Source organism: Passer domesticus, chromosome 1 (genome assembly GCF_036417665.1).
Source record: "Passer domesticus isolate bPasDom1 chromosome 1, bPasDom1.hap1, whole genome shotgun sequence".
Lineage (NCBI taxonomy): Eukaryota > Metazoa > Chordata > Aves > Passeriformes > Passeridae > Passer > Passer domesticus.
Genome location: NC_087474.1, coordinates 40,956,304 through 40,979,243, shown reverse-complemented (window position 1 = coordinate 40,979,243; position 22,940 = coordinate 40,956,304). Strand labels below are relative to the sequence as shown.

Genomic DNA, 22,940 nt, shown 5'->3' with positions numbered 1-22,940 from the left:
GTGCTCTTCTGGTGGCTGGCTGGCTAGTTCCCCTCCCCACGGAGAGCACTAGGGATTGTGCATTTGTGATTTTCCTCTCTGTGCATTAAGGTAAAGTGTAGTGATGGAGATCAGACCAGCATATCTACTTCATTTTGCCCCAGCTTGCTAACTCTTTTGCCCTCCATTTTTAATCTGTGTTGTTTTTACCTTTTTTTTTTTGTTTTATTTGTTTGATTGACTAAGAAATAAATAAGGCCTTATCAATGGCTCTATATTATTTACCCAAGACCTTCCCCTGCCATGTCCTGTGTAATATGCCTATTTCCTAAATGAGAATATGGTTTTTGTCACTCTTCACTCGAAATTCAGGAGTGATGTTTCCCCACCACATTTTGGTGGGTGGCAAGAGGCAACTGAACAGTTTAAGCTTGTTTTTTTCTTTGGCTTGAACAGCTGTGGGTGACTGTTTTATCCAGTGGATGCTGCTACCTTGCAGCAGGAGAGGACTGAGCTTTTGCTCCTGGTATTGACTGATGTGTTGGACTAGTAATGGATTTAACTTGCTTCTGGTCTTCTCTTCATATGGTCACCATTTTCTTTTCAGCTGCTCTGCTTGACTGAGGCCCCAAATCCCTCATGTACGTTTTTAAAGTATATCAGATTCATATGACTTAACTTGATACCTTGTCTTGGTTTTCATTCTCTCTCAACTTCTCTGTTGTTTAAGTGGAGTTATTCAGGAACATGTAATAAACATTCCCTATAATTTCAACAGAAAAATTACAGAACTTCATGTGCAAGTGAACATATACATATTTAGACAACCACAGTGTAAGGACAAGGATCCCTCTAGTTGAGGAAGATGATGTGTTTGAACAATGCATTTCAGAGTGAAGGCATTTTTTTACTTGGAAAAATGGGAATCTGAGACACTGCTTGAGGATTTAGTGTTTGAACAGAAGCAAACATAAGTCTGTTCCAGTTTCCCTACAGCAAAACCTAATTTGAGAAAAAAAGAGGGCAGGTTTTAGTAAAATCTGACATGTGCACATGAACACACACATACCCCTTTGAGAAATTAATCCGTATACCACTTCAGCTGTTGTGCTTATAGGAGCTTAAATTGTCACTTTATGCAGGCCAGGCAATCCAAGGGGGGAATCACCTGTCCTGTCCTTCCCTTGCTATTGAGGGAGAGGGGAAAGGGGATGTAATGCACCATATCAGGAGCTGTTAGCTGGAGTCGGGAGTGGCTGGATGACAGCTGGGAGAAGACAGGCATATCAAACACTTGTCCCATCTTTGTTCTGCTCTTGCTCCTTTCTGTGAGGTAGGCTTCAAATGTCTGGCGGTGGAAAAGTTTGTAGTGTGAAACCTCATGCCATTGTACTTTTCCATGGTAATACAGATTTTCTATTATTGCAGTCTAAGAAAAATAGTGCGTGTAGTTAGGAGCAAGACTTGAATACAGAATTTTCTTATGTTGGAGTGTTGTGCTCCTTCATTTGCATCTTTGGAAAGAAACTTAAGAGAGCCAGTTTCTGCTTCCCTCTGAGAAGGCAGGCTTCCATGGAAGTGACTATTTCTGTGTGTTACTTCCCTCTACTGGATGGAATGGGAGCAGCTACGGCTGATGAATGGATCGAGCTTTCTAGGCTAACATCTTGGTCTAAGTTGTGATATGAATGTAGGGTTTGGGAGTGCTTTGTGAACAGAATGGGGATTTAGTGGTTACCCACAGGTCACTGTAGCATTCAAACGCTCTGATGAGTGTGATAAAGTTCCAGTCTTGTTTTCCAATTCAAGCATCTCGAAGCATCACTAGCTTAGAAAACACTGTCATAGCAAAGGATTTTTGCTTTGTTGATGGAAGTGGCAGGGGGGAGTTTTGCCCAATATTGTTGCTGTCCTGAACATAAGGGATTTGCATATTTTGAAAAGAGAGGATGGTTCTTGGCATGCATGGTTGGTTTTCCCCTTGTGAACGGTGGGTGTGCTGCTGTTATGCTCTCCAGTATATTGATTATTGAATGGCCCTCTTAAGAGAATTCGGTGTTTGTATTTGCAGGAAAAGTCTTCACCTGAAACTTGCCATAGATGCCATCTCCAATCTGTAAGTGTTGGCAGATGGCTTCCGCTCCTAAGAGGAGCTGATGTGGACACTCTTCCTAGTATTGTATTGCAAAGAAAACAATGACACTTCCATCTAACTGTTAGGGCATGGTTTGGACTTTACTGGGAAGGATAGCTCTTCCTCTGTGGAGAAACTATTGTGAAGTCTTTGCCTATTGCTACTGCCTCTAACCATCTCTTTTATAGTTGAGCTTTTGGAATGTTTGTTTTTTGTTTTTTTTTAAACACATCCTGGCTCTGTTTTCATTTCTTCTTTATGTAATGAGAATATTTCCTCCCCTTCTTCCAGGTACTGCATTTCTACTGTGATACCTGTTCTGTCCCCATATGTCGGGAATGTACCATGGGACGACATGTGGGTCACAGCTTTATCTACCTCCAAGACGCCCTACAGGACTCCAGGACTCTCACCATTCAGCTCCTGGCAGATGCTCAGCAAGGACGACAGGCTATTCAAGTAAGATACTCCCAACTTGAGCACTTTATTTCCCCCTCCTTCTTCTCCCCCCTCTCCCACCCAGCTTGTCTGTTACAGGGCAAGGTGTCAAGGCAAAAAGTTCCCTGCTTCTGCTGTCAGTCTTCTCACCCCTTCTGTTTTCTCAGATCTCTGACAGAAGTGGCGGTGGAGCTGAAAATAAAGTGCTGTTATATGGGTTTTGCATTCTTGCAGCATAATCCTGTCATGTAAATCACAATATATATGAAGCTCTGTACAAATGCACTTGAGTGTGAAGTTTCAAGAAAGCTCAGATCTTGTGTGGCAGTGCCAAATCTGGTTTTGTTTTTATGGTTGAGACTTTCTTTGAGCATCTTCCTGCCTGTATAGCTTCTAGCACTCTGCCTACCTTTGACTCTTGTTATGTCTTAGCGTTGCCACCAAATACAAAATAATAATCAGCCGCTGGATTAGTGTGAAATTCCTTAACCTGCATGTGCAGAGGATCTAGAGCTGCTCTGCACACACAGATGCACACTCTGCCTGTTACTGTGCTCTACCTCGGCTGTGTTTTATAGCACAAACATCAATACCTGGCAAGGGCTGGAAAGAAGGCAGCACAGTGCTTCGAACTAGAGAAGGAACTTTCACAGGGAATTAAACTGCAGTGATATGTAGATGCTTACTTTTGCTGAGTAACACCCAGTGGTAGGTTTGATATTGTATTAATAGTAGTTTTGTCTATAGGGAGACTTTGGATGGGGAGACCATAGTGGGAAGCTTCATTCCACACCTATTGCCGTGTAGTTTTGTTAGTGTCATGTCCTAAATTTAACTTGGATATTACAAAACTCAACCCTATATGCTTTAACTACTAAGATTTTGTTTCTTTTTTGAGTAAACTCCTGTAGAATGTAATGGATGGGGAGTTAACTTACTTTCCGAATTGGATGGGCTTTCCTGGCACGTGTAAGGCACAAATAGTAATTAAAATAACCCAGAGCTCATTGTACTCCCTTTGCTGCTTGTTTCTAGAAAATGAAGGAACTAAGCTTGTTCTGTGAGACAAGAGCAACTAATTAGTCTCTCATTAAGTCTTTGCACCAGTGGAATGATAATAGTTTATGTTGGTAAAGATAGTAATCAGTCGTTGACATTTTCCTTCAGCTTCTGATGTTAACTTGTTACATTGGCACAGAAAAAAAAAGTTTTTGGAGCTGGATGGCTAACTTTCAACTCCAGCTTCAGGCAGAATCCTGGAAAACATAACATCTTCCAAGATTTGTTTTAAACTGGGTTGTAAAGCTCTTCAGCAGTATCCATACTGAAATGCTTTACACATCCCCAAAATGACAAGAAGGAAGGAATTACTAGTTTAAAGACCATCACTGAATTTCTCCAGGCTGTCCTAGACAAGGGCTTGCCTGTTAGTAATTAAATTACTGCTTTTGACCTCCAGGGCTCTTAATCATCTAACTGGTACAGCTAAATCATCTAAGGGACTGTCTTTTGGAATAGAAACTAGCAGGAGATCATGGAGCACCACTCTGCTACTATTGCATAAATGCTTTTGTGCCTGATTTTCTTCCCACTGAGTTTACTTTGCTCATTCCTCCCTTATCTTTTTCTGCCTTTTATGCTGAAGGCTCCTGCCATTGTGGTGGGCTGATTGTTGCTTGATGGTGCAGGTAAAAGTTTCATGGTACTGGCTTTTCTCATGTAACTTGAACAAGCAACTCTACTGAACATAGCTCATGCAGCTTTGCCCAGGTCTGGCTACAGCCCATCCAGCTTAAGAGGCCGTCTGTAAAATTAACCATGTTTTCAGGAGCTGAGCTGTTTCATCAGTTCAGTGGGGTTCTTAATCTGGACCACTGCACAAAAGAAGAGTAGTAAGCAAACAGAACAGTGATTAGGTTAACAGGGTGGAAATCTGCATGTGCAGGAATGGGAAAATTGTTCAACCCAAGCCAGCTACTCCTGAAGCAACATCAGCAGCAATCAGAAGAGCACATGATGCTGTTAAAAGCAGAAGTGCTCAACTCAAAGTTTTCATGGAGCAGAGCTCTCCTTATTCTTGGGACAATATGGCTGTGAAGCTGTATGTTTATTCTAGGGAGGAGACAGCATGTCAGCATGAATTCAAAACAAACTCTAAAATAAGTAGTCTCTAAATTGAAAGAAATTGGCTTGAGTGGTTTTCTTAAAAGTATGGAAATAGCAGAGAATTAAATGCCAGTACAAGCTGTAATATGAGGGACACAAGACTGGAGCTGTAAGAGGCTTGAAAAGTAATATGTTGCAGTAACACTTCTTAGTGGGACTGATACACACTGCTGTACCGTGAACTCTTTCTTAATAGGCTCTGAAAGTGATAGCTCCCCTGACAGGAGATGTTGAGGATGGATGAGGAGGGGTAGTTGAGAGTAAATGGGAAAAGGTGGAATTTGAAGGGCAGCGTTGCAGGAGAGAGGAAATCAAGCCATGAGTCAACTGGCTGGAGAGTATCTGGTTAAGCAAAGTTGAAGGCTTTTAGGAAGAAATGTTTATTTAAGCTCTTCCTGTGGCTTTGGAGGAAAGATTGTTTTTCAGACTTAAACAAAATGCTGTGAGTTGGGATACATTTCAACCTCTTGATCCACTGAAGCCTGATGTAGCCTGTCACTCCAGAAGAGTCCAAACCTCACTTTTCAAGGAAGTTGAAGTCCTCTGTAAGAAAGAGCAAGAAGCTTGCTTTTTTTCCCCCCCCCCTCAGTGATTTTCTGCAACAGTGGAAAGCCTGCCATGCTTCCTTGTGCTATGATGTCCTGGTCTGCATTCCTAAGTCTGTCTCTAACTTGAGAACTTGTGTCTGTGTGATGAACTGATCCAGCTGAAATGGTAGCTTTTCTGTGGGTTTACTTTTTGGCTGGGTCAGCCCTCTGGCTGGTTCACTGCAGTGCTACAAGGACAGTTGATGGTGCCAGGGAATGAAGCAGCAGCATCCAACTGGGTTGCTGGTAGGACTCTTTCTATTTCAGCAGAAAACTATACTCCTAGCTGGGATACTTTTCCAGCCTTTTCAGAGACTCAGATTAATTCACAGGGTGATATGAAAGCCAAAGTTGACACTGGATAAATGGTGTGGGAGGAATCAGGACTGCTGCCTTTCTATATGTGGGGAGCATGTCCCGCTGCCTTGTTTTACCTCACGAAAGTGCACACTTAGCTGTCTTCTTTCAGAATTTTTTCCAAGGACTAGGTCACAAACTGAACGTAAATCTGTTATGGTGAAAGATAGATGGCTTCTTCAAAATGTCACCTTCTTAAAATACATCTATACGTGTGTAACTGTATATATATGTATGGATGTATGCATGTAATCTAATGCACTTGCGTAACAGTAAAGCACTGAGTGCTCATGTTCATTTAGGGTCAATTTCCAGGTGAACATGTCGAAATACATTTTAATCTGTTCATCTCAGATGTCTTAAAAAGTGGGTTTATTGGAAAACAAAATAAATTCTTTCTTAGCTGAGCTTATAATTGTTTTTTCTGGGGTGCTTGACCATGCAGGCTTCTCACTGCCTGGTGAGAGACTGGCCATGTGCAGCACATAGCAGGAGCTGCTCTCTTATCTGTCATGAAAGGCTTATGAGCTTCCCTCCCAAATTTGTGGGGGAAGTGGTATGAAATAGATTAACACCTTTATGGGGGGTGAGGGGGTACTGTAGGAAACTCAGCTGGCCAGAGGAGGAAGCTGATCTGTTGCCTTGAGCCTCTGCCCTTCTGTGGGAGCTTCCCTGTGGGTTGCCATATGGATCTGTGCTGCTGGGAGGTCGATACCTGAGAAGGATGGCACTGCTGTACTGCAAGGGATCTTTTTGGGGTTGTCACATTGAGTTAGCTCAGGCAGCCTTGTGCGTGGCTTTGAAGTCAGGCTTGCAGGTTTGAGAATTTGAAATGAAGCTTTGTCAACGAAATGGAGTCAATTGTGCTTTTCTAAAGCTGGGATTGATATCAAGAGGCTGCATTTCTTTGTGCTTTTAGTGGTTGTTTTGTGTGATATTTCAGTGAGTTCCTCCGTGCACATATGAGCAGATGGTTATCGGGGAAGATGGATTTGACACATGTCACTGTCCAAACTACTGTTTTGCATAAAACTGTAGGCAAAAAGTCTGTTCTTGCAGCACAAACCAAAATGATTGTTTAGTTGTATCTGGCACGAGTTAACCTGGCCTCTAGCCCTCCCTCCATTAAAGCGTCTTTTGAAATTATCTTTGAGAGGAACTTCAGGTGAGGATGTTGTAGTGTTTTACATGCATTAGACTGAAACCTTTAAATTGGTCCAGCTATTTGTGCTATAGCTGCACCAGTATTACTGTAAATCCTGGTACCTGCAATTATGTAGGATCTTCCAGTCAATTTTTCTAGTGTAAAAACATCAGGAGTTTGTATCCAGTTTTTGATGCTGGGGAAAGCCAACTAATATTATGTCCTGGTTGTTTTATCCTGCTTTGACACAGTGATAAGTAACTGGAAAAGTTCAGTGAAGCAAGCCCACTGTATCTTAGTGTGCCTTAAGGAACTGAAAACAAACCACTTATGGCTGGAACAGCTTCCATTTGGTGGAAGAGGGCTAACTTGGGACATACTAAAAAATTTCCTTCAGGATTTTTTGTGTTTGATGTGCTTTTAAAATCCAGACAGGAGTTCGTCAGAGAAGAAGCATCTTAGTTGTTTGTTCCCCTCTGATTAGGGTTAACTTAGTCTTAAATTCCTTAATGGTTAAACTGAAAGTCCTCCATACTGAGGTAGGAAAGTGTATATTTAATATTCTTTATTCAATACCTGTGGTTCATTCACCCCTCAAATACTGAAGAATTCCTCAGTACAACCAAAATTTGCTTTTGAATTTGAATTTTCTCTCCAGAGGTTTGCACCTTCATTGGAAAACTTGGATTGGGAAACTTAAGTGCTGGAATTAATGGCTGAAAAAATATACCTCCCTCCCATCTTTGGATGGATGGATGGAATAAAAAATCCTAGGGACTTTTTCAAATATGCTAATGCAAGCCAGCACTGATGAGTTGCAGTAAAGTTACCATAAGCAGCCTTTATGTATCTCATGGTGCTGCCACTGTGGTGTGTTGTGCTGCAGTTTGTTCAATTGGATAAATTCCTGGACTAAACTGGTGTGATCTAACATGATGGCTCAGCACCTGGATCACCCTGGTTCAGAGACATGAGGCAGCCTCTTCAAATAGCTGTGTGCTGGGTGGACATACTGATTTGATTATCAGACAGCAGAAACCACTCAGTGAGGGCATCAGCACCTCTGTCATAGCTCTTCAGAGCACAAGCTTTGTAAGTTTTTCTTTTTCCTGGAGCGTTTTATGCTTCTGATCTTTTTTTTTCTATTATTATTTTTATTTACCAAAGCAGCACTAGCGAAAACTTGGGAGTCTAGAATGTTAAATATCCCATAGGAATATTTAGGTAAACATGAAATCATAGAAATTTTTTTTTGTAACTTGAGGCTCTCATTCCACAGTTCCTACTGTTCCACAGAAGACAGGAATGATGACATTCTGCAAAATGGCAAACCTAGATTTGGGCACCTCTGTAGTCAGCATAGACATCCAGAAGCATGGCCAGGTTCTGTGATGCTACCCTGCTACTTCTGATTCTTGCAGTTGGTTTCTTCATTGGTTCATGTTGTACCATCAGTTGCTGTAGCCAATGGAGCAAGATCATCACTAGTTTTGCCCTCAGCTGGTAAAATGTAGATAAAGGGGAGCACACAGAGGTGTCCAGCTAAAGGGAGCTTGTGAAGGACACTGAGGTTCTGATACAACTTTGCCCTTCAGCTTTTACTCAAAAATGAAATGTGCTGGTAGCAATAGCTAGTGATGGATGTCTGCATTGCTTTCCTCCATGCAGATATGTTTGTCTGCCTCACTGGAAGCTCTGTGTGGAGTGTCCTTGTGTGGTGGCCCCCTGGAGCATGTCACCTGCACAAAGGACTGCTGCTACTTTAATTTTACTCTTGAGGAATTGGAAGTACCAGTTTCAGCTGTAATGTTTACAAGATACACTGCAAAGCAGTGTTTTTCTTGTTTTTTAACAAAAGGCACTGGTGACTTCTCTAATAGAATGGGGAGTGGGGTTGGCCATCTTTAGAGCCCTGAGATGCCACAGGTGGAGAGGTACAGCTGCAAATAGATTATTTACTTTATTGGCCAACAGCAGGAAACAGAACAGTTGCTTTCTATCTCACATTCAGTAACCCAGAACAATTCTTGGATAAACACAGGCCTTGTCTTCTGTCTCCCAAGTGTGTGAACTGATTGACCATTCCACTAGTCCTGGAAAAATTGACATACCATGAGGAAAGAGCATGATAAAAGCTATTTTTCTTTACAAGTATTGGTTGTTAAAAAGATTGCATGGTGTCTGACCATAACAAGAAACACTGCTGCTTAACATGTTCCTAAGAAGTTGACCTCTCCAAGACAAGTTCAGCACAGAAAATGCCTGCAGAACAGCAGGAGTGAGTTTTCATGGCAGAACTCTGACATCTTACAGTAATCAAAGTGAACAAGGGATTTCCATGTGAGGAAGACTCCCAAAAGTTGTACTTAAGTTGTACTCTTGGCTTTTGATTCAGGTATAGATAACTTGCTATTGCTGTTCCCCCCATTGAACCTCTGCATGTTTGATGCTGGTCAGCCTTCCTAGGCTGTTCTAGCTTACTTGGACAGAGTGCAGAACCCTCTGAATTTTACCAAAATGTCACCAATATCCTGGATGATACTAGAATCTTAGCATTTTGGGCATCCCCCACTGATCTGAGCTGTTCACACTTGGGCAAGTAAAAATCCAGATGATGACTTGAGTAGTTGGTAGACAGCTGGTTTTGCATAACTGGTTCCTATAGCTGAAAGATCCCAGCATCCACAGGGAATTATTGCTGTTCCTGCTATGGTGGAGTTCTTGAAAGGTGGACTCTAGTTTTAGTGGGGATTAATGAGGGAAGTTGGGATTGCTCTTATCCCTAAGGTCTAATAAGGGATGCGTATATACAGATCATAGTTCTAAATAGCAAAAATAAGTAAATCAAAATTTTTATGCTTTCACAGACATCATTGTTAGAGTTGGAATATGAGTGGATAGTTTCCCTGACACTTCTCAAGGTGTGATACCTCTTTCTCTTAGCAAGAGAAGGAAGGTGTTTTGCTGTATCTGATGGGAACCCTGGTCTGTTTTGGGAAGAAATTCATGCTTTTTCCCTGCTGTAGGCCAGCTTCTGTATTTGAATGGCAAAGAGAAGGTGATAGAGGCACAGTGTTCTTACCTGTGGCCTCTTCTAGCTGGGTCTGAGGCCTCCTGGCTTTTATGAAGTCTTAATCCATGGCCAGTTGTGACTTCATGTCTACTTTGCTAAACGCTGTAATGAGATTTTAATTTTTTGTCGAATTTCCTTGCCAGAAGCTTTGTGAGAGAGCAGGTCAGCCTCCAGTGGGACTGGGATATGTAGGCTGTCTGTGAGTTTGAAGACATTCCCTATTAAAACTGTAGTGAAGGTGGCTCTGGGAGTTCGTGAAGGAGGAAGAGCTGAAAGACCTGTTCCTCCTACTGAGCCCTGGGCTGCTGGCTGGCTGTCAAGTAGCACTCCTGGTTTCCCCTGACAGTTTGCAGGAGAATTGTTTGGCGTAAAGATAGAAATATTGTCTTGTCTGATTTTGTCTTCACCTTGTCTCCAGAGAGCAATTACCTGGCCAAGTTAGTCTTCCTTTTTCTTTCAGAAAAGGATCTCCTATGTGACCTGGAAGAATAAGTCTAGTTTAGACTAGTTGTCTTAAAATAACTTACTTGGACTGAAAGATGTCCAAGTAACGCTCTATTTAAATTTTTATGTTTTAGCATTCCAGTTGTTGGCATAAACTAGATGCTAGATGTTAGCATTTCTGAACTAGAGTTCAAAAGTACTAACAACTATTCAGTGAAATATGGCAGTGTGTACTGTTTGATGTCCTAGATGATGCTGGATCATATTGGGTAGTTCATAGATTGTTGCAACAGGTGTTCTTAGATTGGTACATCCTTGTAAGTACAGTTAAAATGAGGATATCTTCCTGGAGGTTCTGAATGTACGGTAAAGCCTTTAAATTCCTTTTTAGCTGATTTCAATGAGCCTGCATTTCTGGGGGAAAATAAGTGTTTCCTAATGTTCAGAGGGAACCTCTGTTTCAGTTTGTGCCCGTTGGCTCTGGTCCTGTCACGGGGCACCTCTGGAAAGAGCCTGGCTCTGCCCTCTCAGTGCCCTCCCTTCAAGTGTATGTATACTTGTAAGAGCCCCCCTCTTTTTTAGGCTGAATACCTTCACAGGCCATCATCTTGTTCTAGAATTTTGTAACTAGTAAGTCACTATCTTTTTAACCTATTTGAGGGTCACAGGTTTGTCTGCTGGTTCACTGTATAACAGAGGTGTTGAAAAAATTGTTAGCCATTGCTATTGAACCTGTTCCATTGGGAGCTATGATCCTTCAAATTGGCCTGATCTTTGTTTTTATGCCCCTTTCTGTAGTATTTTGTGAAACTTAGGAGTAGTTTAGGACAGATTTTTTTTTGAGGAAACCATTTTTAATTTGAGGGGGGGGGAAGAGCCAATGCTCGTTCTGGGTGCATTCTTCAGAATACCACTACAGAACATTTTAAAAATGCTAATGTTGCAAGGTTATAGTAAAAATAATTTGAATATTAGAAATACTTCACACCTCTACCCAAGGTGTGAATAACTATATGAATACTTTTTACTGATAACCATTTGTTCTTTGTTTTTTCTTTTAAAATTGGTTATCTCCATACTCTTTTAGGAGTATTTCTGTGCAGGTCAAATCCATAGGCAACACGGTCTGTTCACTATGGTGTCTTTTTTTACTAGAAGCAGACCCATCACACAACAGCAGTCTGAACCATTTTGAGAAAAACTGGGTTCTTTACATGGCAGAAAACATGATTATGAAGTTCTGTGCAAGTCTCTTGTTCACCGTATTAGCTGCTTGCTGCAATTGCACATGGAATTTAGTGCTATGGTGTTGGTGCAAGGTACAATGAAGGTAAACTCCATGTGATGGATGTATTTAAACAATCCTGACAGATTTTAGGCTGCAGTGTATGAAATGGGTGGAGAAGGCCCAGTAAGAAACAAAGAGTTGTCACTTTATGCCTTTACCTGAAGGTGTAGCATGTAATGTAAAATGTAAGCAGCAGTCCTCTGATGTATTTTTAATTAGTTTGGTCAAGCCCTAAGTGTGTATCTTTTTTTCCCCAGCTGAGTATTGAACAGGCCCAGGCTGTGGCAGAGCAAGTGGAGATGAAAGCGAAGGTGGTACAGTCTGAAGTCAAAGTAGTGACCACCAGACACAAGAAGGCCTTGGAAGAGCGGGAGTGTGAGCTGCTCTGGAAGGTATGCACCCTTACACTTCTGGTTTGTACTGCTGACAGGTGCTTTTCAAACTGAAAAATTACTCAAACTACTACACAGCCAGATTCTGATACCCAAGGAGAGCTGCAGGTTTCCTTAACCGGAGCTGCTGGAGGGGTTTTGCAGGGGCTGCTGGGTCCCGGGAGCAGCGCAGCCCCAGGCGCGGGCTGGGCACTCCCCCTGCTGGCCCTGCCGCTGCCCCAGGGGAGATCCCCTCTAAACAGTGTCCTCAAAATGCCTTCAGTGGGCTGCTCTAGAGTTGGGTACAGACTATAATTGGTTTTCTCATCCACTCCTCATAAAGGACAGGAGCAAAGCTGTATATCCTGTCCTGTCCTTTACTAGAGGCTAGTAAAAGTTCTGAGAGACCAACCTTCACTGTACCCATCCTTAAAGACCTTTACTGTCAATCAAGGTAGCATCCTCCCTCTAAGTAATTTTTTTGAACTAGTATAAGAAAAAGCGTATCTGCACAATTCTGAACTGATGGGGCTCATTTCAGCTCAACAATGGATGCATGGTATTTTGAGAGGAGGAAAGGAAGTAACAGGCAAGTTTCTTTTTCCAGAGGAGTAATTCAGTGGTCATGGTCCCCTTCAAGAGAAGCTTTGTTTTCTTTTTAAGTGTCAATAGCAAGATTAAAATTGCACTTTATATAGTTAGTGTACTTTGAATGCTGTTTTTTGGGGTTTTGGATTGAGGGCGATGAGTTCACTTCTCACTGTTAACCTTCTGCAGGAAGCTTGGCAGCTTTATCTTTTAAGGTATTCCTAGTACAGGAGGAGTAAGATCTGCCCCTGAGCTCTTTTTATCCTACTGTGCTGTACAAATGCACTTTGTTGGAATATCTGCACTGAGAGCAAGTTCTCTTCAAGTCAGAAAACATTCTTTTAAGGAAACATGGTGGTAGTAAATGATTTTAGCAAAACAAACTCAGTATATCAAGCTCTTGTATCAAGCATGCTAATAAACAATTTTGTATACCAGCGCTGAATCTAAGGATTAAACTGAGACCTAAAATCAGTAATTTGTCTTGGACAACTATTGGAAGAAGCATCTCCAAATTTTTTTTACAGCTTGGTAAAACCTACATATCTCAATTTATAGCATGTTTGTACATATGTTACCTAGTCAGTGTCTAACCAAGAAGTCTTCAGATATTGAGTCTTCCTTCACTAAAATGCATTCCAGATACTGTTCTGAGGCCAAGCAAGTATTCAGACAACGGGAAGTGTACTTTTGCAACAATAAAACAAAGACATGTTACATTAGTTTTATGAAGCAGGTGTCTTCGCCAGATGGTCCAAAGTGGTTTTTCACAAGTAAGGATAGACACAGGCTTATATAGTTGAGTTACAAAACAGGCATTTTTGCACCAACTTCAGTCCCTCAAGCAGGAACTGGCAGCAACCTTCTGTGTTATTTGAAGTGACATTCACAAAACATCCTGTTTTAAAGCACAAGCTCAGCATGACTGCCAGTATTTACAAGAAAATATTAAAATAATTGGACCCTAAAAATCCCTGGAGATAGATGTCTGGTATTATCCAGTCCCATGAGAAGAGTTCTGGCAGGCAGGAATGACAGGAGCCCACGTGCATTAGCTGATGCTGACTCCCAGCCCGAGCTCTGTGGGACAACCTGCTTTATGAAATTGGTCTCAGCTGTGGTTTGTGAAGCCTCAGCCTCTGCTCTTCTGGAGAGGTGGCAATAACTTCTGTCCTCCCTGGGGGCGGAGTGAGGTGTTCCTTTGGATGATCTGTCAAGTACCTTGCAACTAGAAAACAGAATAGCATTTGAGGAAGCAAATAATTACTGGTAAGCAAGTGATTCTGGCTTTCAAATGTCACTCTGATGGAGCAGATCTGCAGAGTAGGAATGTGTGGTGTTGCCTGGAGGGTAGGAGAGACTAATAATCCTAAATTTGGATAAGTAATTAGTTTTCCTTGTTTCTTCTTGTCTACATTGTGGTTTTTAGAGGTTTGTTCTGCAGCTGTTTGTCAGCATGCTATAACAACTGTCCAACCGGCTTTTTTGTAGAAGGGAGACAGACGTAAATCTGTGTTGTAGTCTGTCTTTCCTGATGGAACTGTGCTTTTCTCTCCCCCATTTCCCACAAGGTGGAAAAGATTCGCCAAGTCAAGGCCAAGTCACTCTACTTGCAAGTTGAAAAGTTACGTCAGAACCTAAACAAGCTGGATAACACCATCAGTGCTGTTCAGCAGGTCCTGGAGGAGGGTCGTACCCTGGATATTCTTCTGGCTCGGGACCGCATGCTGGCTCAGGTGCAGGAGCTGAAGAACGTCAGAGGCCTTCTCCAGCCACAGGAAGACGACAGGATCATGTTCACCCCCCCTGACCAGGCATTGTATATGGCCATTAAATCCATGGGCTTTGTCAGCAGCGGGGCTTTTGCTCCCTTGACCAAAGCCACGGGGGAAGGCCTCAAGCGTGCGCTGCAGGGCAAGTTGGCCTCGTTCACCGTGATCGGCTACGACCACGACGGGGAGCCTCGCCTTTCCGGGGGTGACATGATCTCTGCCGTGGTCATGGGCCCGGATGGAAACCTTTTCGGGGCGGATGTCAGCGATCAGCAGAACGGGACCTACCTGGTCAGCTACCGTCCCCAGCTGGAGGGAGAGCACCTGGTGTCTGTGATGATGTGCAACCAGCACATCGAGAACAGCCCCTTCAAAGTGATGGTGAAGTCGGGGCGCAGCTACATCGGCATCGGGCTGCCGGGGCTGTCCTTCGGCAGCGAGGGAGACAGCGACGGCAAGCTCTGCCGCCCCTGGGGGGTCAGCGTCGACAAAGAAGGCTTCATCATCGTCGCCGACCGCAGCAACAACCGCATCCAGGTGTTCAAGCCGTGCGGGACCTTCCATCACAAGTTTGGCACGCTGGGCTCCCGGCCGGGCCAGTTCGATCGCCCCGCCGGCGTGGCCTGTGATGTTTCGCGGAGGATCGTCGTGGCCGACAAGGACAATCATCGCATCCAGATCTTCACGTTCGAGGGGCAGTTCATTCTGAAGTTCGGGGAGAAAGGAACGAAGAACGGGCAGTTTAATTACCCGTGGGATGTGGCCGTCAACGCAGAGGGCAAGATCCTGGTCTCTGACACGAGGAACCATCGCGTTCAGCTGTTCGGGCCTGACGGCGTGTTCCTGAACAAGTACGGCTTCGAAGGGGTACTCTGGAAGCACTTTGATTCCCCCAGAGGTGTGACGTTCAATCACGAGGGCCACTTGGTAGTGACGGACTTCAACAACCATCGCCTCTTGGTCATCCATCCGGATTGCCAGTCGGCGCGCTTCCTGGGCTCCGAGGGCACTGGCAACGGGCAGTTCCTGCGCCCGCAGGGAGTGGCGGTGGATCAGGAAGGGCGCATCATCGTGGCCGACTCCAGGAACCACCGGGTGCAGATATTCGAGTCCAATGGTAGCTTTTTATGCAAGTTTGGCACTCAGGGAAGCGGCTTTGGCCAGATGGACCGTCCTTCAGGTATAGCTGTCACCCCTGATGGCATGATCGTTGTGGTCGACTTCGGAAACAATCGAATTCTCGTCTTCTAATCTGTGTTTGAATTAGGAAGAAACTGTCTCAGGGAAATTCTTCTAAGAGAAAATGAAAAAAATACAACGTTAATTCAAACCTACCTCATCTTTAATTTTTTTACAGATGAATGTACTTACCTTTTCTGCAGGGAGTGAGCCTGTAAAATTGAATTCTATCTACCTCATTGTCCTCCCTTCCCTCCCCGATTTCTCGCCCCCTTCCCATCCCCACATACTCATAGTTCAGAACGTTTTACCTCTTTTCCCCCCGATGGGGTTTCATGCACAAACAAGAATTGCTGTGCACATTAGGTGGTTTGTGTGGTGAGTTCTGTTAGACTAAGCCAAGAAAGGCGCTATGTAACTTTTTAAATGGAGAAAATGGTAGTAGATGTTTGTAGAGAATTTGTGTTCTTGACCATTCTGCAGTTCTGTGGGTGGGGACATGGGAGGGGAGGGACGTTTGTTGTTGGTTTTGGTTTTGTTTTGTTTTGTTTTTTTCATTGCTGCTGCAGCAGAGAACTTTTTCCTGTTCTCCTTTTTATACCTCAGTGTGTTTGATTTACTGGCGAGCACAGCATCTTGTTCCCAGACAACTTTGAACGTTTTATGAAAGTGAGATTCACTTGCCAGGAAGAGCAAGTTTGTATCTTTTTTGGCATTTCTGTGTATTTTTTTACTGAAACACAGTAATTTAACAGCACAAAGTGAAGCTGATGAAAATGCACAAAAATTCTTTAAGTTTAAACCAAATTGTTCATTTTAGTGGCTTAGTGCGGTCATTGTAAAGTTTAGATGAAAAGCAAGGCTTCCTTTAGTGTATCCTGTCATTAAGAATTTCATTTTTACCTCTTTTCACCTGAAAGCTAAATTAGTTTGAAAAAAGTTACTGTTTATTTTTATCAGTGCCCCTAATCTAGGTAACAGAAGAGGTTAGAAGGGGCATTGAAACAGGGAAAAATCAAACCCTTTTGATTTACTTTCTTGTGAAATGACTTAGCGTTTTTTGCCTCTTCCCATAGAGAAACCTTAAGGGAATAATGTTTGAATTTGTTAGAAGTGGTACCTTTTTCCAAAAGTAAGAAATAAGCACAGCTTTGGAGATTCAGGGTGTGATTTGGAGAAGTCAAAAGTTGTTTTGTTTTGGGTTTTTTTGTTCAGAGAGGATTGCAATAACTCTACCACTGATTAATTATTATTATTTTTTTTTAATCTTCTGGCTTCCCCAGAGAGTTGGACTGAAGATTTTGGGAATAGTACTGTAGCTTTTAGGGTGGGTGGGGTGGGCCTGGAGCTCCCTGCTGCAGGATCGCTGGCTGCAGATCCAAGTGAAGAGTTACCAGTACCAGCTAAAGGCAAACTGCATCAAGGTGAAACTTTGCTGCTTTTTTTCCCAGGGCAGTACCAAAGACTTCTGTGTAAAATTAATGTATATGATCCTTAAAAGCCTGGAGGCAGAGGGAAGTTTGCCCTTTCGGGGATATAGAAACTGGTGTTCTGAGAAGCAGAAACTTTTGGGGAGAAAAGAGATCTCTAGCAAAATGTGACTTTGAGTCCCTGGAAGGATTTAGTTTTATTCTTCAATTTCCTGCATTCCAGTTTAGCTGTTCAAGCAGATATGGTCTCTACAGACCTGCAGCTTCACCCTCTGGTGTTGGCAAACAAGAATTGTTCAAAGTGGGCAACAGAGGGCTCTTCTTGCTCTCTGCAGTGAGAAAACTGACTGTCATTACTCTCGAGTTTGGAAATGCCATGGGATTTACCTTACTGTTTGCAAGAGATGATCTTTGAAATGTAAATGTCAAAAAGTCTGAAGAGCCTTAACCATCCTGCAAGGAAAGGGTTCATCTCTCTGCCAGCCACCATGCACAAAAGTGACCTGAGGTTGAAAGGCTCTTTAGAAGTTTGTGAGAAATCACGAGGTGCACTTTCCTTCTTGCTGCTTTTCCCCTCCAAGGAGTGTAAACTTTCTGAGTTTCCTAGAAATACCAATGATGTGTGCAGACAGAGAGAGCTGCCACTTTAGAGGAGGCTTAAACTAAAGGACCAGAAAAAGACAAGAGAGATTCATGAGATGGCAAAACCTCTTTCAAAAGAAGGGTGAGGAAAACCACCTAAATGAAATGGGATAAAACAACTGTGCTGCCTTTCAGCCAAAGCCTCAAGGAAGCAAACTCTTCAAAGCAGTGTGTTTCAGTTAGGCTTAATCTTAGGATAGCATGGTTTAAAAACAGTCTTGAAAGGATAATTTTTTATACAGGTGTCTGTCATTAAATTTCTGTGGCCACACAAAACATGTATCAGAGAGAGCTAGTTTACCTTCAAGTTTTGCAAGTTCTGCCTGTGTGCATGCCTCCCTTCTTGGGGTTGGCCTACAGTTGTGACAGATGTCCATAGTTGTCTTGTGTTGTTCAGCCCAAGAATTATTTGCAACTTGGGCTGTGAAAACTAATAGCCTGCAAGATCCAGATACCAAAGAATAGTGGTTTAAAAAGCTTTAATTTTAAAGTTTGCAGTGTCCTTGCATTTTTCCTGTCGTGTCTTAATGAAGATGCCAGGTCTCTAAATACTTTGACCAGAGTGGCTGACAGTGTTGAAGTGTCCTAGAAATGCTCTTGTGCTTAAATGCTTGTGGGGTTTGCCCTTCTCGGTGGCTAGAAGGGAGTTGTTTTTCCACGCATTAAAAAAAAAAAAAGAAAAAAAGAAAAGAAAGTAACTGTGCAGTCGGGATTGTGTTGAACTGGAGGAACATTTTGCCCCCCCAGCCTGCACCGTGTGGAAGGTGACAGACACTGAAGTTGCCCTTTGCTTTTTGAATGGAGCCATTGCACAACCCCCCAGCCTAGCTCAGTCAGGAAGAGGCATGACTTAAACTCTTTCTAAGTTGCTGTCTATTTAACTCAGTGGGATTTGCTTGCAAACCGAACCTTGAGTGTTTGACCTCATGTTGTTGGGGAGCTTTTTCGTTTTAAAAACACTACTATTTAGCTACCCAAAAGAATTCCTTATCTTTGTGATAGATCGTGCTAAGCACACTTGGTCTCATTGAAAAGTGATAGTGTAGCTTATAAAATGGAGTGTTTTATATGCAATGAAAAAAAGTAGTGCTAATATACGATGCCAACATCAGATGCCCCATAGAGACTTACTAAAAAGTAATAAATGAGGTTCCAACCTTGCTCTGCTTTTCCATGCATGTTCTCAGGTTAATGCCCCAGTATCATAATGTCCATGCATGCAGAGAGGAAAAACAAGGCTTGGAAGCTGGATTGCAAACCAAACAAGCATTCAGAGTAACCTTAACTAGGGGAAATGGCCTGGAGAAGGGTAAAGCGAGCGTGTGCCTCTTCGTTGGGGAACAGCAAATGTGAGGGACAGAGCTGTCTACTCGAACTCCCAAAGGATTTTCTCTCTGCCAGGTTAAATCAGTGGCTCTCTGTAAACCTTTTGCTTGACAAAATGTTATCAGCAATCAGTGTGGCTGGTTAGGGTGCTCAGCATATAAAGCAATCTTGTCCTTTTCTCAGAATATTTAAGCAGGAACTTTAGTAGCAAACTGAAGCAGATTCAGTACTTAAGAGTGCAGGTCCTTCACATAACTTGCTCCTTTTGATTTAGTACATTTTAAATATAACTTATTTAAGGAGGCCCATAAACCTGAAACTTTACAGAAAGCAAGGAAAGGAAGATGGCACCTGAAAACTAATGCATGTTAGGGCCAGACATAACCAACCTGGGAGAAAGAACAGGTCACTTGGATGTGGCATTCCCTTGGAATTGAAGGAAAGTGGGCCCAGTCCATTATGTTACAGTTAAACCAAAATTGATTTCTGAAGAGAGCAGGTTTATAGACTCATCTTGCCATAACTTTGATCATAAGATTTCTTTGTTCAGTTTTAGTTTAAAAAAAAATATTGTGCCAAAGTTTTGTTTATTTTTTAAAGGAGTGTAAGCCAAATGGTGCCAAAAGGTAATAGGGTATTTAAAAGTAGAGATATTTAGAGAAACAGTTTGGAACTGTATAAAAAAGGAACACTGGTACTTGAGTTAGACAAATATTGTACCTTTGGTCTTTGAGTCCTTGGGAGTTGGAAACCCAGTTTGCTGTGGTACAAAATGCACAACTAGAGATGCCACTATCTTTTGCTTGAAGTTCTACCTCACTTTGCAGAAGTAAATCATCTACCTCAATTTAGCATCAGACAGGTTTGGGAAATAGTTGAGAATCTGCCTGGGGGAAGGATTCATCCTGCCTGTTGGAAAAGCATTTAAATTGAAACAGAGATACTAAGTGTGTACTATGTGGTGACTGCTTGCTTTTGTTTGCTTTTGTTTTTGCTGCCTGCCTATGGAGATATTAAGCTGCCCTTGCTAGAGAATCTGTAAATAAAACCAAATGTTCAGGCAAACTGGACTGAGACCTGAAAAGCTTCCGAGTTTGTTCTGGTTTCACTACGAGGTATGGAAGTGTAAACTTCTGTTCAGTATTATGACACTACTGGCTGACTTGACATACTTCATGTTCATTTGCAGTGTTCTTATGTCCTTAAGACCTTTAGGTCTTCTCTCTACAAGACAAAAACTTTTATGCATGCCTACCAATGTGTCCTGTTTGGGAGGACTGGTGTTATGATTGCTGTAAACACAATGCTATACCAAATGATTGAAGGGAATAAGGTCCTGTTTTTTTTTATTTTATTGACTTGGTGATTGTATTAGTAGCTTGCTTGACTCAATGGGATTTTTTCCACCATGACAAAGCAATCAAGTTCCTATTCCTGGAGGGCAGCTTAGGTTCAGACATACTCAGGAGAGGCAGTTTAAAACCAGTGTCTTGGGGTTTTAGGCAAGTTAAGTAGTGATGTGCAACGTACCCCGTTTTACCTGTGGAGTTAAGTTGCAGAAGCATATTTTCAGACTACTCTGTTGGAGGAAAAAGAAGTCCTTTTTCCTCCCCAGCTCATACTAAGGGGTGGCAGAAGTGGGTACAGGAGACCCCTAATAACAATAGGCTGTGTTTGGTTTGGTAAATGTTATGGTGGGAAATGTACATTGATGTCTCTAAGTGATCTTACGGGTTAACAAGCCAGACTGGCATCTTTTTCCATCATTGTTCAACCAATAATGGTTCTAAAAATGCTTTGTGTACCTGCATGGTCTTAGACCTTCTATTAATGATTGTATCAACTTACAAACTCAGGTAGATAATTTTTTAAGCTCTTTCATAGAGCCTTACTGACTGAATGTTAAGTGTCTGTGTACTGATGTAGTTAAGTAACTTCCTTTTGAACTACCAGACTAGTTAAAAAAAAAGTCCTTTTATAGGTTTGTAGAGTACTTTTCAGACAATGTAGTAGTTTTTCCTTCAGAGGGAGAGATGCCTGTTTCTGAGGGGTTTTTTTAGTGGTTTTTGTTTTGTTTTGTTTTTTCTCTAAAATGACTAAGAGGTTTTTAACTAGTTTGTAAGGTTTGCTTAGTCACCTGAGTTGGTGGGGGTTTCTGTGACTCTTGTTTGTACTGTGCATTACCTGTCATGCCCTGCTCACTTTGTGCACAGGTCCTTGGAGGAGTTGAGGGTGTGAAACACATGCCTGCAATTTAACTCAAATAGAAGTTGCAAGCCTTGAACAAAATGAAGCTCAGCCCCATGAAACCAATGTCAAACATGTGCTTTTTTTTCCCTCTCCCCCACACCCTTAATTGGCTGTAGATGTATGCCCCATCTTACAAAATTTTCACTACTGATTTATGAGTAGCATTGCCTCAGTGCAGGTTTGCACTGGGATCCAGGCTGATCTTGTCATTCTTTGGATGTTGGGCATCTTGAGTTGGTTTGATTTCTTAGTTTCCTCTTGTGTTATTTCTTTTCTACTTTAGTAACTAATCATGCTGCTCTCCTAATAATAATAAAATATCTCAGGAGGTCAGACAGTGCTCTGCTTTTAATGAGCTGCTCAGAGCTTTTATATCTAATTGAAAATGAGTCAGGCTGTGACAAAAATTGCTGTGCTCCAAAAAGGGCATCACATTTCTACTTGGACAAAAAGTGATACAATATTTACTTGTCAGATGTTGAGTACTGCAGAGAAGAAAGCATGACAGGTTATGTGCAAACTTTTAAGTAGAATAAGTGAACAAAATGTTAGAAATCTTGTGTTAATGGAGGCTTCTGAATGTATCTTTGTGGTCCATAGGGAAGGCTGAAGGATGTAGCAAGGAGACGATGTATCAGCTACTGGCAGCCTTAAAACAAAGTCAGTGTCTCTCTGGACTTTAAAATGTTCCTATGCAGTTTATTTTATTTTTGTTTAATCAAATAAATGTGAGGTTTTTTTCACGGCAGCTCTGTGTGCATGTGTGTTTCTGTACCACCCAGAAAAAGCCTTCTCTTCTATCGGGATGCAAAAAAGAAAAAGCCCCTCCTAGTTGTCTGTCTTATTAGAAAAAGCCCTCATTGTCATGACTGGAGAAGAGAATTGTGATATTGAACTCACTGCTTCCAACTCCATCATTTTTTCCCAATATTTTGCTGGAAAGTTTCTGGTTTAACGTTTTTAGGTCCATTTCTAGGTTTCCTTTCCTTGACCTTGGCCACTGAAAGAATGTTTCTTCTGCATGGCGGTTAAAGCAAAGCCACCAGAACATTTAATAAGTCGCTCTGGCATCTTACAGGGCAGCCTGTCAACAAATTTTGGGTTAGTGGAAAGCTGCCATTTTTCCTCACTACCTTGGAAAAGGTTTGAGAAGAAATGGTGAGCATAGGAAGATGCTTTTCAAGTGAGGTTTGAGAATTAAAGCCACTGACTGAATTCCCAGCAGTGGAGTGGATTCCAGGCTCTGGGAGTGCTGGCTGCTTTAGCTTTTCAAAGCCCAGCTGCCTTCTGGGCCTGCACAACTGTAGGGCTCTCGGCACCATTCATCAAAATCCTTCACCAGGCCACTGCTTTCCTCCTGCTGGGGCAGCTGCCAACATGTCAGGAGTGCAGAGATCCCTTCAAGAGGGAGGGAGGGAGAAGGCCCTGTGGGGGCAGGGACCGAGGCTGCCCAGGTGAGTTTGTGCAGCTTTCTGCATTACTCTGTATTCCCTCGGCTCCTTTTCCTGAAGCCAACTGGAACCCAAAAGCTCCCTGAACACCAGGAGACAGCCCAGGACAGTGCTGGGTGAGTGCTGTCCCGTCCTTGCAGCGGGGCCATGGGCAGAGCTAAAGGTTCTGACGGGAGAAGCAGCAGCAGCCACAGGCACACGGTGCAGGAGCAATCCTGAGGCAGCAGCAAGGCTCGTGGTGCGTGCGGGGGAGAAGGGAGTGCACCCCCTTTCTCCTGCTGTGGGAATGCGAGCCTCTGTGCTGCTGCAGGGGCATCCTGG

The 22,940-nt window shown here is 42.7% G+C and overlaps 1 protein-coding gene across 2 annotated transcripts in view; it reads left to right on the top strand.

Moving 5' to 3' along the window:
• Nucleotides 1-21,916, top strand: part of TRIM71 (tripartite motif containing 71) — a 61,966-nt gene extending 40,050 nt beyond the window's left edge. For both annotated transcript variants that reach the window (XM_064415578.1, XM_064415588.1), the window contains exons 4-6: nucleotides 2,405-2,572; nucleotides 11,868-12,002; nucleotides 14,141-21,916. In XM_064415578.1, the coding sequence (XP_064271648.1) occupies nucleotides 2,405-2,572; nucleotides 11,868-12,002; nucleotides 14,141-15,592 (1,755 nt within the window). In that variant the 3' untranslated portion in view covers nucleotides 15,593-21,916. The remainder of the gene's footprint in view (nucleotides 1-2,404; nucleotides 2,573-11,867; nucleotides 12,003-14,140) is intronic.
• The last annotated feature ends 1,024 nt before the right edge of the window (nucleotides 21,917-22,940 follow it).